Here is a 17,872-nt window from a genome sequence, read left to right on the forward strand (position 1 = left end):
GCAGGGTGGGGCCTCAATGGATCTGACTTGTTCCAGTGCATCCCACAGATGCTGGATCAGATTGAGATCTGGGGAGCACATGAGCAGTCTATGTGTAATGAACTGTGTTGCTACAAGACCAGAATATTTGAATTCTAAAGAGAAGCACATAGACTGTTACACCTACTGTTTTACTGAATGTATTTTTCTGCCGAGCTCAGCTGTCCTCTCTCCCACAGATTGATCCATGGGAAATCGACTGCTGACGCCTTCAATTTTTTTAATCTGAGCGATGAAGTCAGTTTGTTCTACACCACATCAAGACGGTGCCAGCTGGAAGAACAGGCATTTTAAAGTTAATATTAACACCAGTTACTGCCCACTGCCCACTGTGCGGGCTCAGCATCAGACACCTGTTTCCTTCACTATACATCCTCACCGCCAGTTATTTAATATTTAATCCAAAAAAAAGTTTTATTTTCAGGTCTCGAGTCGAGTTGATTCTCAGAGCTGAGGAATCCAAGCCCCAGTTTAACTTCAGTTCAGATCTGGTTCTGCTTCTTTTCCTCACCACTGTGAACTGTTGGCTCTCTCTCTGTAAATGTTCTAATCTAAAGAGTTCAGTCTAGACCTGCTCTACATGAAAAGTGCCTGAAATTGTTATTTAGCGCTATATACATAAAACTGAATAGAACTGGATTGAATTTTAAAAAGATGGCTGTATTTAAAATAAAAAAACAGAGGTTTATCACAAAGCTCCATTGTACTTGAAATGTTTCCAGCAGGCTCCAGACCAGCGGAGCTTTCCTCGTATCTCTGTACCCGGGACAGAAAGTTCTGCAATATGGACGTTTCCCACAGCAGTGAGTATTATCAGTGATGAGCAGGCTGATGAGGAGCTATAAAAGGACAGAGGAGGCAGAGGAGAGGTACACAGTCGACAAACCTGCACAGGTTCAGAAGGTAACTCACCCTCACAGCAACGACAGTGACTCTTTATATAAAATAATTTTAAAAGGTGAGCTCACATAACAATTTCTCTTTTTCATTTGGTTGATTCCTCCTGCAGACGTCAGAAGAAACAGTGAAGATGAAGGTGTTTGCTTTCGCCCTCCTGCTCCTGGTGGCCGTCACCTACGGTAAAAACTGCGTTCCTGAAGGGAGCTTTATTGAAGGCATCACATCACATTGATTAGTAGGTCGATGACTTTTTTTTTTGTGTCACTATAATGTGACTGCAGCCTACAGCCTGTCTGTGCTCGTGTATATCGCAGGTGAGGCCCTGCAGTGTATCAACTGTGTCCGGGAGGCTCCTGACACTGGGGACTGTGTGGAGACTGTGGAGACGTGTCCTCCAGAGATGGACACCTGTGCCAAGATTACCTACCCCGCCCCCCATGGTCAGTACAGAGACGATTTAAATCATTTCACATTCATTTTTACAACTTTTGGCTTCAAATTGCTACAGTACATCTAGAAAACTACCAAGATTATATTTTTTCTTTTCCCTGTAAATCACATTAAGAGGAGTTCTCACACAGAAGCAGGCATGGATACTATTATTATTTAGGGCTAGGCTACTATTAATCAAACCCTTTAAAGTTATAATGTTAAAAGAAAACCAGAATATTTCAGTAGACAGATTGTTGAGAGAGACCCATCATGCCGTGGTCTCTTCCAAAAGGAGGAAAATAAAATGCATTTTGTCGTTCATTTTCTGCAGAGAACACTTTCCACAAATCCTGCTTCAAGATGGTGGAGTGTCTGAAGCTGGCCATCACTCAGGGTCTGAAGGTCAACTGCTGCAACTGGGACAGCTGCAACAAATAAGACCCCATCCCGCACCATGAGATAATTCATGTGACCCAGTTAAATACAATAAAAACAACGTTAAAAACGTAATATTTGACATTCGATCAAATGCATTTTCACTAACAAATGAGTGTAAGTTCCTACAGAGTAGATGATAGTAGACACTCAGTTGAGACTAGGGTTGCAAAGGGGTGGAAAATTTCTAGTAAATTTCCAGAAACTTTCCACAGCTGATGCTGCAACTCCACCTGCTGCTGAAGGACACGTGGTCGAAAGCTCTGGAAGGAATTCAGTAAGTTGAACTTCCTCATTCACAGCTGATGCAATGCTGTTGTTTATTTATATCCAGTGAGTGATGCAGTAAATTCATTTTTGCTGGTGCATTTAAGTGAACAAACTTGCAGAGACGCGTGAATCGATGGTCAAATCTTTATTCAATGGTAACTCAATGTTAACTGATTTCTTTTAATATAAACAAACTTAAAATACCAGTAGTACAAAAGTAGCTAAACTGACAAAGCCATATGCAACCTCCAATTGTATAATGTGGGACAGATGAGCTGTTGGACTTGCTGGCAGTGCGTCGTGTTTCACAGTGCTGCTTCCGCAAGCTAACGTTCTCTCATCATCATGGATGAAGAAAACGTTTTTCAAGCAAACTAAACCACAAGTGTCGTACTGACCAATACAACTTCTCTTAACTTGAGCTCATTTAAAGTGGCTTTTTAATTCACTCGTTTAAAAGTTAGTACATCATCTGATCCGGTAAAAGATGCCACCACCAGCCCCTGAAATGAAAACTAAAGCATCTCTCACGCCAAGACAACAGACAGTACTGGCCACAGGGAGAGAAAAGAGCCATGTAGAACACAGTTAAAGTGGATTCGGTCAGTTGAAGATAAACAGACTAGCTCCAGTCATAATCAGTGTGCTGAACCCTCAGGGCTTTCTTGTATAACCTAATGTTCACGTTGTCATTGTTTTAAGTCATGTCCATGTAGCATGTTCTAGTGGTGAAACTGTGTGAGGGAGTGGTTATGTACCTACAGAATAGTTGACAGTTAAATGCTAGGACAGTGTAAGACTGTGTTAAGATTTAGCTTGAAGCTAACCAAGTGACAGATACAACATAGGGAGAATACAACAGAAAAGCTAATGGCAATGGCAGAATACAGACGTGTGTTAACACTGGGGGTTTCGCTGCGACATATCTTACATAAATGGGTGTGACAGTATATTTTCATGTGGTCGTCTGTGGATGATGTCAGTATTTAGAGGGTCTGTCACATGCTTGCACACCTCTGACGTAACACTTAAAGAGAGCAGTTTAAACAGTGTGTGTGTGTGTGTGTGCAGCAGACTGGCCACTCCACTGCTAATGGGGAAGCAACAGTTAACACACCCATCTGAACAGAAGTAACACGCACAAACACACACGCTTCTGGCGCGTATTTTCCCAACGTACAATTGTTATACATGCAAAACAGTTTGTATGAATACAATAAGACGATAACTACAGGAAACGCACTAATCTCCTTTAGACGTACAAGCACTCTTTATCGAATGGGGACCCACCAGCAGAGGCCAGAGAGCGCACTGGGCCCTGAGTCAGAGGTTGAATAACAGTGCTTCAGTTGGAGTTTCTCACAAAGACTTTTCTTTCAGAATACAATTTAGCTCAAGTATAAATTTTTTTTTTTATGTCAACAATAAACCATGGTTAGCTGAAGCTGTCAGATGAAGTCTGGTGTGAGCACTACATTCAAAAATAAAAAGCCTCATAAAGCCATTTGTATTTTAGCTCTATTATATGTCAAATAGCAACACCTCTTTGCTAAGCTACAACCAAAACACAGACACAGAGTACCAAAACTGAAATAACCCACAAGTAACACTGCTGAAGTCATTACAGGAACACTGTTGGTGCAGACTCCTCATTAGGGATTAATGTTTAAATGTAAGCAGAACACACTGAAGCCAGTCTGGATATGGAAGTAAGGCGAGCTTTGACTTGACTTATTGTCCACTGTTAAACAGCTTGCGTGGGGGGGTGGGGGTGAAGGTGAGACATCAAACAGTAGAAGAGTAACAGGGAGCCGCGGCGCCAACATGACACGACCGCACAACCAAAAGGGAAATCTGAAAAAGCACATGCCAGCGGTGTGCAAACTGAAAGTCAGCTTTCTACAGCTGACTGACAGAAATATGTAAGCAAGAATCAACAGCTGCTTTCTTCACTGTCCGTTACATCCCATACTCTAGATGAGGAAAATGCAAACATGACTTCTCTGAATGATGCTGCATTCATGTCATGTGGGAATAACACCCAAATCACAGGCTTTCACCTGACCAGCTTCATCTCACAAAAACACACCCAAAAAAAAAAAAAAAAAAAATCACCACAAAGCAAACATCCAGCAAAGTCTCCTACCGTGGTATCTTTAACACTACAATCAAAAATTGGTTTACATTATTTCCTACAGTTCAAAAGTCATATTTCCTTCAGTTCCATCTCCAAACGTTAAATTCACAAGCAGTACATTTCATCTGATGGCTAAACTCAACAGTATCTTCCACTAGGAAGTTGATATCTCCTGTCTTTCCCATGGGACATGAATGCAGCATTCAACACTGTGTTTTCTCTCTTCATCTTATGAAATGCTCGTCTACGGGACATCACAGCACCCTTAGGCGCCTTCTCAAAGTCCCCCATACCTCCAAAGCTCAGAGAGTGTGTTCAGCTCTTGACCAGTCACTTCAGGATGGAATGTTACAGTCGTCACACTGCCGTCTCCCTCGCTGCCGCTCACTGCTTGACCCCGGGGCTGTAGTCGGGGCGTCGCGTCTGGATGATTTTTGGCCGCGGGGGGCGGGGCTTGTCGTCCTGGTCGCTGTCGTCGGGGGCTGAGCTGTCGCCGCGCTCGTCCTCGCAGACGTGGACCACCACGCTGGGGGTGGTGGGCGTGGCCGTGTGGAGCTCGTATTTGTCCCCTGAGAACAGACGCACGTAGAAATGAAAAACTTCTCAGATGTGAAACAATATCACTTCATCAAAAGTTTGGCCTGATGTGCATTAGAGTTCTAATAATTATATAATCATGCTCTTATTCTTAATGTTAAGAATAACTGACACATTTTCAACAATGAGATCAGAGTCTGGAAATGATGGGAAGCTGATTAAAAAGAGAACAGACCTATTATAAAAGGCTCAAACTGAGACCGTATACAAATGACAGTGTTCCTACTTAACACAGTTAACTACTGTTTACTAATAGAGTGGTGCAGGGATGATGCATTTTTGTAGGCAGAAGTTAGCATCACCCTAGTTACCTTGACAACCAGGCAATGGAGTTTTCCATTGATTTTTGGATTATTGCAGAAATGTGATCAGAAAAATCTAATCTAATCTTAACAATAGCAGGGTACTTTCTGATGTATTTTATGTAGTGGAATAAAACATGAATGTATCTTGAGCTTGTGTTAAAACCACAGACCTTATTTCAGGCATTTAACCAAAAGGCCCATTCAATAATTCACTGACTTTAAGACGAGGGAACCAGGAGTGCTAAGATGCTAACTTATTTCTGGGTTTTAGGACTCATTCCTGCATCACTCTATTGGTTTTTATGACACCATTTCTAATTCATTCTAGTTCTACATAGAGAGGAATGGTGTGTTTATGTGCTGTTGTGTATCTCTATCGTGTAACATTCAATACAGTACAATGCATTTATTTACACCATTTGTGTCTGATAATCTTTTGTGTTTCCTGTTGTGTCTCTACAGGTGTGGCAGCTGAATCGAGCTCTGTCGTCAGAGATGATTTAGTGGTACTAATAATAAATGTGATTCATACAGTGCTTTTAAGGGCATGGAGCGGAGGAGGCCACTGCTCTCCAACTAACATCACAGTGCACTTACACTTTGCCAAAGAGCAACTTCACACTCCATTCAGCTGCTGGCAAAATGTGTGTGTACACTGGCTAATGTTTGTGTTGGACTATGTGTTAAACTTTGTTCAACACAACCTAAACTATGGGTAATTTTATGCCACAAAAAGGTCAGTCAAAAGTGACTAACTAGCTATTGTTAGCCACATTAGCTATCAAACAAACTCTGGGAGAGAATTAAGTTGTAATGTTAGACCATCTTGGATTTTAAAATTCAAGGATGATCAAAAGGAAGCCTGTAAATATTGTGTAATGTACCTGGTCCTAATTTGGAGATGGCGCACAGCAGATCGTAATTGATGACTGGCGTGGCGTCCTGAGACTGTTCCCAGCCAACTGGAGGGGAGGCAGGGGGGGAGATCAGGAACTGCTTCTCTGGCTTGGGAGGCTCCAGCCGAGGACTCCCTATGTGGACAGACTTTAGGACAAAAAGGGCAGCTGTGAGTCTTGGTTACAGCTGAGTGGAAAAAGTAGCTGATTGAAAATCCACTAAACAACTCTGAATGAAGGCAGCTCAAAAATATGGAGCTACCTACCTGCCTGGTTAGCAGGTAGGTAGCACGTGCACTCTTGTTAAGCTAAATGGAAGGAGCGGCTATTCTGTTTAGTAACAGCAGCAGCTTCCTGTTGGCATTGTTGTTGCTCCAGCTAACAGAGGATAACTGGCTATACTTGGTGGCAGTTGCTGAGTTTTCAAAGCAAGGCTATCGCATTGCTAAAGCTAGCACTGGCTGCTAATACAACTGTTTAAATGAGAAAAGAGGTCAAGATAATTCTTTGGCCAGTTAACTGGGACCAATAGGATGAAATGGTGGAACTTTAGCCAGTGGTTGTGCTGCCTCCATCAGTCCTGCAGGGACATACATCACCTACCTGGGCGAAGTAGAGTCTCATCTCTTTGCCGTTGAAGTCGGTCTTATGCAGTCGCAGTCTCGCCTCGGCTGCTGCCAGAGCATCGCTGAAACTGATCCTGACCCGCCGGAAGGACCTGAAGTACTGGAACTGCACCTCCGGGTCGAAGGAACGGAACAAGGCCTCAAAGCTGGCCTGGAAAGTGAGAGGTAGAGGAAACGGGGGAGAAGAGACTGAGATGATGATTGAAATCAGGAAAATGAGACCAGCTTTTGCTTCATCTCCTCTGCTTCCATTTGTTCCCTTCAGCTCTTTGCATTCTCCTCTTATCTAAAAATATGAAGACTGGGAGCCAGAGGCTGCCATGAATACAGCTATGAGACTTAAAGTCACCATGAATAAAACAGATAAAAATAGCCCCTATTACCAGACACTATATCTGTCGCCTCTCTTTGCTCAAGACAGCCTGCAGCCTGTATGTTTCTGATGGTGTGTGTGTGTGTGTGTGTGTGTGCTCTGTCACAGAGGGAGAGCCTGTGGCCTCAATTTTAGATGACCAATTATTGTTACAGAATCTAATTAAGAGAGAAAAATGAACTAGACAGCTGACCTCGGCTATCATTTCTAAAGAGGACACGCACCATGCCAAGAGTCAAGCAATCAAATCACTCCATCTTCAGCTAATGTGTCAGCTCAGGGGTCACTGTGTACACAACAAGACAAATACATGTGCTGTCGTGCAGGGATTCTCACAACATAATCACGTCTGCACTGTATAGCCTCATATACGATGCAGTGTCTCAGTGAGCTGCTGTTTTCTCTTTACTTCAGCTGCAATGACGCAAAGAGCCTTTGTTCCAACCTGTCTCAATCAGACCAGCTCACACACATGATGCAGTTATGAGCATTTCAGGAAACATTTGCCATCAAACTCAGAATATTAATATCAATATTCATGGGTGAAAATGATATTCATCTAATTGAGTCTGGGAGCTGTTTAGCTGTTTATAGGTGGAGCTCATAAACTGGCAACTGAGGCTTAAAGACGACAAATGGAACATTGCTGCAATCATCGCAGTTTGAATATCTGGATAATAATAGCTTTTCACAAGTCATCCCTGCCTCCTGCAGTGATCAGTCAGCATGTTGTACCCACTGGACTGCACCGCAACACGAGAGCAATCACTGACCACGGGCTCGAGCAGTGAGTCATGGGGGAAGTCAAATGAGGAAGGAGTACTCAGAAGGTCTTAAAGCCACTCATTAGCACACAAAACCCACAACACACACGACACTTTAACTTAATATCATGTGGTTCTCTGTGAAATTCAGAACGACATGCTTGTCTGTATCAACAGACTATACAAACTCTGCTTTTAAATCTACCTATCGTATGGACTGATCCAGTACATACAGACATACATGTCACTTAATCATCTGAAAACAGCTTTAAAAATGAAAGGACAGATAATTGTGCACTGCGTGCACGCACACACACACACCAACACAAACAAAGTCTGGGAATTAAAAGTTGTACAACAACAATCAATTCTACACTTTTTGCCCCTCTAAAAGCATTTAAAAGCAGTCACTTTGGACATGTGGACAGATCATTATTGCAAAATCGGTTATCTTTGTGACATTACATCAGCAAGAACTCGGAGTCACCGTTTCACACTTCTGATTGGAACATTATTTTTGAACAGATAACCTTTGTCAAGCCGGGTCTGAATCTGGTACCAAGCTTTGCTGGTGAGGGTTTGCATAACTGGACTCTCTTTTAGTTAGCATCTTTCATTCTCCGTGGCCCCAGTTTCTTTTTAGTCTCTGAGCTCAAAAGGTGTTGGGATGCCTCTTAAAACATTCATTTAGATTCTTTTACTATGAAAATAGTTCGCTGCAGCCCTTATTCACAGTGACAAGAACTCAGTTCAAGAAAAAGCTGTTTTCTTGAAAACTTCTGGCAGTAGTTTTCAGAGACAAAGCAGACAAACAACACAGCAGTGCTGTGTAGAAATCATTTCCAAGGAACCTGGTAGGCAAAAGTAGCACCAGAGGCAGACCACTCTCTTACCTGTGCCTCAGGACGGCTGAACACTTCCTGGTTGGTCACTGAGGCGACCAGGCAGAAGCGGTTACACTTAGTGGTCTTGATGTGCATGATCGGCGATCCCGGGAGCCAAAACCTTTTCCACCGGATACCTGAAGTCAGGGCACAACGGGACGTCGAAACAGACTTCAACGGCGGTGAGGACGATGAGGGTGATGATGATGAGGAGGAAGGGGGGAATCGGGGGGGTCGGAGAAGCTTTGCCTTCCCCAGGGTGACAGACAAGCAGGAAGTAATATATGGTCCCCAACAGGAAACAGGTCAGCTTTTATCCAGCTCTGGCTCCTTATACATGGATCATCTTCTTCTTCTGTCTTCACCCTGATCCAGTCCACAATGTTAGAGATACACTACGCTACATTCAAGAAACCTCAGTCAACAGAGTCATCTAACCCACATTCCAAGGTTATCTGGTCACCTGCAGCAACATTGAGCCAGATGCTATTCAGCCTTCCTGCCTCCCTCAGTCGCTCTCAGCGAGCGAGCTCTGCAGCAGCCGACAAACTGAAGGAATTTTCCAGAGATTTGGGTGTGGAGAGCTGAAAAATGTCATTCAGCCTCCTCTAAGCTCCCTCTCTCTCTCTCTCTCTCTCTTTCCTCCTGCTGCACAGCCACTTAAATGAGCCCCTGCCAGTCGATGACGCATTACCCACAATCCCATCCCCCTCGTCTTCCTGGTGTCATTCATCTGTTCATTCACTGCAAGCCAATCGCCTTTGGAAAGGGGAGGGACACTGTTTTTCCCCTTCCTATCCCTCTACTGACAGACACCGGCTAATGCTGACTAATCATACAGAAAGAGGACTAGTATGTGTGTGTGTATAGAGAGAGTGACTGGAAAATAATGACATCACCACCGAGCAAACAGAAAGCACTGATCTGCTTTCTGCTGCATTTAAACTCAGACAAAAAAATCCTTTGTTGAATGGAAAATATGTAACAATGAGCCTTTCACCTCTTGATTTCACACACATACCAAAGACTTATCATCTGACTCCTGAGTGAACAGAGCAAGACACGGAAAACACGTCAATCTTAGTAAATATGGGTGAAACGGTGAGAGAGAGAGAGGACAGCTGATAGACAAAAAGGGGAGGGAGGGGAAAAAAAACAGTGAGTAGAGAAAGAGACACATCAGTGGTAGGAAGAATGCAGGGATGAGGGGATAAAAAGCAAGAGGGGGGGGCAAGAGCGAGCTGGTGCTCATGGAAAGTATGCAGTTTGATAACATGCTTTTATGAGGTATTAATAGCAGAGAGCTTGAAGTGGAGGGGAAGTGTGTGGTGTGAGTGTGTGGTGTGTGTGTGTGTGCAGCCGGCAGTTGGAAAAACAAGAGCAGGCTGTGTGGCCAATTCACTAACATTTGCACCTGTGTGAGAGAGAGTTCTCTGTTGTGAAGAGGAGGGCGACATTTTGGTGCAGTCCTGCTTTGTTGTGTTTCTCCCTCTACAAAGTCCCACATTTAAAGTTTAACTTGAGCTTTTACTTTGTGACAATAACATAAACCAGTACATTATTCTACTTGCTGAACTAATACCATACTCATTCCCGTACAATACCTTTATGCTAACATTTAGTGGAACATTAATTATGCAATTAAGTAAAGTTATGCAAGTAAATATAGAGTTAGCATGTGGTCTGTGAATTGCCAACCCACATATCATGTGGTGGGTCTTAAACACACTCCTAAACAGTTACATAACAAACCACAAGCCCTGTATGTATGTAGGCCACACTACCTGCCTTGCATGTGCATGATTGCTACTACACTGAACTGCTGTGGCTCACAAATGTGTGCACACTACCAGTGTTTCTGCCAGCCCTGTATATCTTTCAACACTCACTTTGCCTCTGATAATAGCCATCAATAATAGAATGTTTCATTTTATTATGAATTTAATTGACCTGTGTGCAGAGAAAGAGAGAGAGAGAGAGAGAGAGAGAGAAAATACCAGAAAACTACTGCCCCCCACCTTCAGTGAAAGTTTGGTGGTATGATGTCAATGTGAGTATCAACACGTTTTCCCTGTCTGTTTTTGCTGGGACCTGTGTGTGTCACGCGTGAAAAATGGGTGAGACGCTGAAACTCTAGATGACAAACTGCAGCTGCGAAGGCTTGAGCTGCATTAGACGCAAACACGCCCACATCAAGTGACCAAACAGCGCTGTGTCTATGTAGAAGTTACAGTATATCTCAGCCATGTACAGGCAGTGACATCTGGCAGGTGGTTTGACTGGAACGTGCCTATTATAGGCTATTAGACTAACATGTCGACATACTGTACAGGATTACAGTGGCCCACTGAGTGCAGGTGTTAATGCACAGTGAAATGGCTAAAAGCACTGTCACTGTGTGCGCGCTGAGTGGAAAATGTGTGTGTGGAAAATAAAGTGGTGTAATGTTGATGAGCCTCCCGACAGTGAAACTGATGCTCTCGTGTAAGTGTTGTTTGTTGATGTTAAACATTACCGTGTGACTATGTGTGTGTAGGTGCTAATCATCTCCAGACCTCAACCTCACCCCGGTGTGGTCGCTGTGAGTGTGTGTGTTTTGAGTGTGAGAGAGCGTGCGTGCTCAGCCCTGCATTTTTTCCATCACGCCGTTTTTTCTTTCATCTTCCCATTTTTTCCATTCCCTCACTCGCCAGATAGGCAGGCAACACACACACACACACACACACACACACACAATGACAGGTGTGTGTGTGCACAGTGCACACAAGAACAAATCTCCACTGCCTATCACATTCTGGACAGTGTTGTGTTACTAGCTGGCTGTTTCGTTTTTATTGCATCATGCTCTTCTTTCCAATGCCGGGGTGAAAGTTATATGGTTCAACTAAGAACTGATAAGAGTTTAGCCTATACTGCTTTTCTGAGGCAAATACTAATATTGATACTATAGTAGTATAGTAGTTATAGTATGTAACTTTCTTACCGAGCTACAGGAGAAGATAAAGTAAATCATAAAACACGTGTGTCATATTTCGTGTAAATATGAAGCTACCACAAGGAGCTAATTAGCTCATCTTAGCACTATGTGGAAATGGGGAAATGGCTAGCATAGAAAATTTAGACAAAAAAAAAAAAAATCTTAACACAAGGTCCTCTCACTAACTTCTCCACATTATACCACGTCTTCATCAATGGCACTGTGTGAAAAAATAGTGCTAATGTGAGAGGTGTAATTATACTGTTTATACTGATGACCTGGATACAAAACAGAGGATAAAATGACTGCAGCTGTAATCATTTTCCGTTATTGTAAATGCCTGTATTATAGTGTTGACTTTTTATTTAACTCCAAGGATACATGGTCCAAGGACATGTGGTCCATTAGAGATTCTTCCACATGTGAGGTGGGGAATACTAGAAATACTGTTGTATAGCTGTAATTTTGTTAAGATGCAGAGTCAGGATGTGGACAGGTGATCTCTAACTTGGAGCCAGACGAGCGAGCAGTGCCAGGTGGCTGGTAGCAGTTAACTGCAAGTTGTGTTTTGTGATCAATTGTCTGATTCCATAAACCCCATGTTGTGTAGTTTCTCCCTAGTGTTGTGTGTTCTGTGAATAACTTCATACTGTATGAATTTAAAGTTTAGGTTGTTAGTGGACGTCGGTGGATTCCAGTTCCTTCAAGTTAAACCCCAATGACAACATTCTTATTTTTAAACCCACGGCTCTGAAGAGTTCTGTGATCTGTCCTACCGCAAAGCCAAGTTTCATCCAGACAGACATCAAGTTACGGAAGCCTCCACTCCACTGACTGGCTGTTTCCTTGTGGCTTTAACAAAAATTCCATATCTGAGCAGGAAAACAGGGCCTGGAGCACAATGACACATCTGCGCCTTTTCCACCTCTGTCTGCCCACCACTTCACTGACGGACAAATGCAGAAAAACAACAGTAAATTTAGTTAGTATTAACTCTGAGTCAGTGCATATGCAACAAAGCAAAACTACTCAGACTTTCCATTCAGCCTAAAACTTCTTTGATACATGAGACCTGGTGAAGTTAGTTTTCACATTAGGGTGTTGGAAACATGCTTCTTATCCATTCAATCCACCCATCTTTGTTTAACCTGCTTATCCTGTTGCTAATGCTAATCACTGTGCTGGAAACTGTGATCACACATAGCTAATCTTGATTTTAATCAAAATAATGGGATTGTGATTTGAATTTGATTAAGTCTTTAAGCCTCGATGACTTCATGTCTACAACTGGGTGTGCCCTGGAAAAGTCCATGAAACTTGCCTGACGTTCCAGGCCTACATTAAGAGTTTTCCCTGACCTAAATCTATTCTTCCATTCTGGTTTATTTATGCTGTTTCTGCTGCAGCTGGGCTGAGAACAGTTTCACTTGCACAGCACAATAGCGCCTTTGAAAAGTTAGAGTTTCAAAATACAGTATGATACAATACTGATGGAAAGATAGCAAGATTATTGTAGTTAAACCATTTGAATTGACATTAACAAATATTATACAAATGGCAGTGGGTACAGGTGGGTTTTTTTAAAGTTTTTTGGGGAGAACTGCTATGACATTAGCTGTAAATACTCAGCTAATGTGCTATTAAATATTGCCAAACAATACAGAAACAACATAAAGCTAACATCAGTGTGCAGTAGGGCTGCATTGGAATTTACATTAAAATGACAAAGTAAGGAGAAGCAACTGTATCTTTGTGTGAAATCATAGCTAACCAAACACTGGTCAGATTTAAGGTGATTCTGTCACTACATGACAGGCTCCTTTTAATGAGAATCAAGCCACCAGTGCACACCTCCATTGCACAGAAGTTACCTGTTCTCAGTTACCACATTAGAGCTGTGCTGCTGTGATATTAGCTACAGGGGTCCAGAGGAATGAAAGACTCGGCTGTTCTGACCCGAATGCTCCAAACCAGCAAACTGGCTGCTACTAACCCTCTTACTTCCTATGGAGGCAGGAAGAGTGTACTTCCATTTTTCATAAACTGCCTCTGCATTTTGGCCTATAAGAACAATGGGACCTGTGAGTGTCTTCTATGGATAAGCTCATCCTTATTTTGTGTAAATGATCCTGCCCTTCTTACTTTACATGACGTCATTCCACTGAAGTACAGTCATTCCCTCACTGAAGCAAAACAACTGAAGTGTTCCCACACCCAAAGTGGAATATTCTGCCATACGATACATCAGCTGACCCTCAAATCCTTGCAGATGCCAAGTGGAAAAGCAGCAGGATCATGGAAGATGGAAAAAAAAAAGTCATTTTTTCACTAGTTGCCTCCCTCCTCCGATGTTTTTCCTTTTGCATCAACGTCAGCAAACCCCTATAGAGTGTCATGTAACACTATAGGGTATATGGGCTCTCAGCCCATATACCTGGTCAATTGCACGTGTGTGTATCAGTAAGTATGCTGATGTACAATAAGACTTCTGCAGGACTAGCCTGGGACGTATTAATACAAATGTCAATCACAACCAAAAATGAAGATATGTTCAAAAAAGTAGGACATTATAAAACACTAGAATCATTGATATCATGGATAATTTGTATTAAACGTTAATGTATTTGTTATAGTACAGGGAAACTGATCACAAACTGATCACGCATAAACTCTACGACTCATGAAATTAAAATACCCAGGCCAATGCATTGATTAGAAAACAATTAAGTTTGAGAACAAAAGTAAACAAGTGACCAATAAATGTGGCACTTTTTCGCTGTAATACTGCTGGCAAAACTGGCTGCGCAGTGGTACCATATCCTGGTCTAATAAAACCTTGGTGCCTTAAGTACCCAGAATGCAACATGACAACCAAAAGCTCCAGCCAACACTCACTCAAGTGCCATCTGTTTTGGACATTTATCAGATTTCAAACAGCTCCCAAGAATAACATGACAATACTGTCTATGCATGTTATGGTGCTTCTACTTAACAGGAAGCAGGAAGCATCCAGTCATTAGGTGTACTGCTTATCCAGGGTCAGGGGGCCCTAGGCAACACTGGGCAAGAGGCAGGGTACACCCTGCACAGGTCACCAGTCTATCACAGGGCTGACACAGAGAGACAACAACAACCATTCACGCTCACTCTCACTCCCATGGGTGGTTTAAAGTCACCAATTACCTATACCCAGTACCCAGAGGAAACCCACTCAGGCACAGGGAGGACATGCAAACTCCAAACAGAAAAGCCCCAGCCGAAACAGGGTTCAGACCCGGAGCCCTCTCGCTGTGAAATGACAGCGCTAACCACCGGAAATTTAACTGTAAAGGAATTTTTCAAATGTCTGCTGATTACTGTAAACACTACTGTAGTAATGGAAATGACTATGTCTATAGAGACTTGCTTTAGTTTGTACTTCAGTGCTCCATTGTCACTTTCCAATGAGCTGTCACTTTCCATTACCTGCACTTGCATCTATCTTCCATCCACAGGCTCATAACTGCAGTGTTTGTGAGTGAGTGGTTGACTTGCTTTAGCTGTTGTTCAGAAACCATGGGTTAGCAAATATCTGAGCAAGTATTCAGGAAAAAAAAAAAAAAAAAAGAGTTCCGAGGTTCAGTACTTGTCCCTACTGGTTACAGTTGTTGGGCTGAGGAGATATAATGTATTCCGAGCCCTTCACTTTATACATTTACTCCTTTTAAATAGATTTGCAAGAACTTCTAAAATTCTATTCTCACTTTGCCATCATGGAGTATTAAGTGTAGACTGATAAGACAAACAATTTTTAAAGGCTGCAACATACCAAAGTGAGAAAAAGTGAATGGGCCTGTATACTTTCTGGATGCACTGTATGTAATTTGCTATTGGTATATTTTGAAATGGAATGTCTCTCTTATACACACCATCCTGCCTTACAGAGTGAAATTCAAACAGGGTGTTAAACTGAGGACTGATGTTTTCAGAGAGGCTTTAGATAGCAGTTTGTTTCGTCTGGTTTTTGTCTCTGCTCAGAATCAGAATCAGAATCAGAATTAGAATCAGAATCAGAATTAGAATCAGAATCAGACTTTATTGCCAAGTAAGTTTGCACATACAAGGAATTTGTCTCGGTATATCGGTGCTAAAGGACAGTTATAGCAAAAGAAAAGAGTGAAGAGCAAGAAGCAAGAACTATATTTACAAGGAACATAAAGTGCAAAAATGTTAGAAGGTGGCAGTGATTGTCTGGATGTGCGTTAATGTAACGCATAGATGTATGTTAATGTAACATGTAGTGGGGGGTGGGGGGTGGGGGGATTACAGTCTGTGACAGTCTGTGTGTGTGTGTGTGTGTGTGTGTGTGGTTGGGGGGGGGGGGTTAGATCTTGTTGAGGAGCCCAGTTGCTGTTCTTGTGGTGTGAGGTCTTGGTTTTGATGGACCGCAACCTCCTGCAAGAAGGGAGTGTCCTGAAGAGTTTGTGACCAGGGTGGGAGGGATCAGCCATGATCTTTCCTGCCCGCCTCAGGGTCCTGGAGGTGTACAGGTCCTGGAGAGAAGGCAGGTTACAGCCAATCACCTTCTCAGCAGACTGGATGACACGCTGCAGTCTGCCTCTGTCGCTGGCAGTAGCAGCAGTGTACCAGGTGGTGATGGAGGAGGTGAGGATGGACTCAATGATAGAGGTGTAGAAGTGCACCATCATTGTCCTTGGCAGGCTGAACTCCTTCAGCTGCCACAGGAAGTACATCCTCTGCTGGGCCTTCTTGATCAGGGAGCTGATGTTTAGCTCCCACTTGAGGTCCTGGGTGATGATGGTCCCCAGGAAACAGGAGGACTCCACAGTTCTGACTGGGGAGTCACACAGGATGATGGAGGAGGCTGAAGCTGTGTTCTTCCTGAAGTCTACAACTATCTCCACTGTCTTCACAGCGTTGAGCTCCAGGTTGTTTTCACTGCGCCACATAACCAGCTGATCAGTCTCCCTCCTGTAGGCGGACTCATCCCCGCCAGAGATGAGCCCAATGAGGGTGGTGTCATCTGCAAACTTCAGGAGTTTGGCAGCCTGGTGACTGGAGGCGCAACTGTTGGTGTACAGGGAGAAGAGTAAGCCTTGAGGGGAGCTGGTGCTGATGGTCCGAGAGTCAGAGATGTGTTTTCCCAGCCTCACATGCTGCCTCCTGTCTGACAGGAAGTCTGTGATCCGCCTGCAGATGGGGTCAGGCACGCTCAGCTGGGAGAGCTTGTCCTGTAGCAGTGCTAGAAGGCCACAAACAGGATCCTGGCGTAGGTTCCTGGGGAGTCCAGGTGCTGCAGGATGAAGTGGAGGGCCATGTTGACTGCATCGTCTACAGTTGGTTCTGTAGGCGAACTGCAGGCGGGTCCAGGAGTGGGTCGGTGATGGATTCACTCAAAATGGGAGGAAGCAGGATGTGTTCATTTTTGTTGAGAGCTCAGCCAATAAACAGCAGGATTCTCTTAACCGTTACCTCCACCTGGTGGGTCTCTATCAAACTTAGGGGATTTAGAACAGGGAGAAAATGTACGTCTGGATCATGCTGTCACTCCAAGAGATACACCTGCAGAAACACACCTGTGAATCTGCACACTGGAGTACCAAAGTCCATGGAAACATTAGGCGAGGCAAAGAGCACAACTCACAAGGCTCACCACATATGCAGCACATGAAATGTTAAGCAGCATAATAAAATGACAACGTTAATAAACGCTACACCCAGCAGTTTTTAAGAACAGATACACACAAGTTTGGCCTTACCTTTAGGCTGCCTTCATTGAACAGGTCCTCCGGCACTTTACAGGCTATCAGGGCGTTTGGTAAATCGGTAAACTGGACATCCACAGTTGCCTCCTCCTCGCCGCCATTTTCTGCCTGCTGCATCACGATTCACTATTATCTAAAGCGTTTTCTGGAAACACAGGGTGTTTTCATCCAAACAGCAAACTGAAGTAAACCTGCAAAGCTGCTCTCGAGTGTATTAGCTTACAAGCTCTTACTAAGCTGCCTAGCTAGCAAGTTATGCTAAGCAGGAAAACGAAATGAAGCTGTTAAACAAACGAAGCAACACGGTATTTCGTGAATTTCTTCTCTCGCTTAGTTGTGGGTGAAGATGGTGGCTTGCCAGTGGGTATTGTCCTAAACTGAAACAGCGCACTATTATACAGTATTAACTCTAAATAAACCTCTCGGGTAATTTTGTTAGCATGGCGCAGGGGGATGAAGGAGATGACGTCAG

The 17,872-nt window shown here is 43.4% G+C and overlaps 2 protein-coding genes across 6 annotated transcripts; one reads left to right on the forward strand and one right to left on the reverse strand.

Annotated features, from left to right (window-relative positions):
• The first annotated feature begins 843 nt into the window (after positions 1-843).
• LOC108902552 (CD59 glycoprotein) lies at positions 844-1,881 on the forward strand. The gene is made up of 4 exons (XM_018704475.1): positions 844-942; positions 1,049-1,118; positions 1,254-1,379; positions 1,703-1,881. Exons 1-4 carry the CDS (start codon positions 859-861, stop codon positions 1,807-1,809), a joined length of 387 nt encoding a protein of 128 aa, XP_018559991.1. The 5' UTR covers positions 844-858; the 3' UTR covers positions 1,810-1,881.
• A 325-nt stretch (positions 1,882-2,206) lies between these two features.
• LOC108902551 (calcipressin-1) lies at positions 2,207-17,872 on the reverse strand. Of its 5 annotated transcripts, XM_018704474.2 has the most exons (5): positions 9,122-9,346; positions 8,668-9,024; positions 6,615-6,788; positions 6,000-6,159; positions 2,207-4,782 (listed from the first exon to the last, which is right to left on the reverse strand). In XM_018704474.2, exons 2-5 carry the CDS (start codon positions 8,752-8,754, stop codon positions 4,598-4,600), a joined length of 606 nt encoding a protein of 201 aa, XP_018559990.1. In that variant the 5' UTR covers positions 8,755-9,024; positions 9,122-9,346; the 3' UTR covers positions 2,207-4,597. The 5 variants fall into 5 exon arrangements, with proteins under 5 accessions (XP_018559990.1, XP_018559988.1, XP_018559989.1 ...); XM_018704472.2 differs by lacking the exons at positions 8,668-9,024; positions 9,122-9,346 and adding an exon at positions 17,395-17,872; XM_018704473.2 differs by having other exon boundaries at positions 8,668-9,346.

This window comes from Lates calcarifer, linkage group LG7_2 (assembly GCF_001640805.2).
Source record: "Lates calcarifer isolate ASB-BC8 linkage group LG7_2, TLL_Latcal_v3, whole genome shotgun sequence".
Lineage (NCBI taxonomy): Eukaryota > Metazoa > Chordata > Actinopteri > Centropomidae > Lates > Lates calcarifer.

Excerpts from the sequence above, each read along its gene's own strand:
- LOC108902552 (XM_018704475.1), top strand. The coding sequence starts at position 859 with ATGAGCAGGCTGATGAGGAGCTATAAAAGGACAGAGGAGGCAGAGGAG. Across the intron at positions 1,119-1,253 it reads CCTGGTGGCCGTCACCTACG|GTGAGGCCCTGCAGTGTATC; the intron begins GTAAAAACTGCG and ends TGTATATCGCAG. Across the intron at positions 1,380-1,702 it reads TACCTACCCCGCCCCCCATG|AGAACACTTTCCACAAATCC; the intron begins GTCAGTACAGAG and ends CATTTTCTGCAG.
- LOC108902551 (XM_051066073.1), bottom strand. The coding sequence starts at position 16,584 with ATGTGGCGCAGTGAAAACAACCTGGAGCTCAACGCTGTGAAGACAGTG.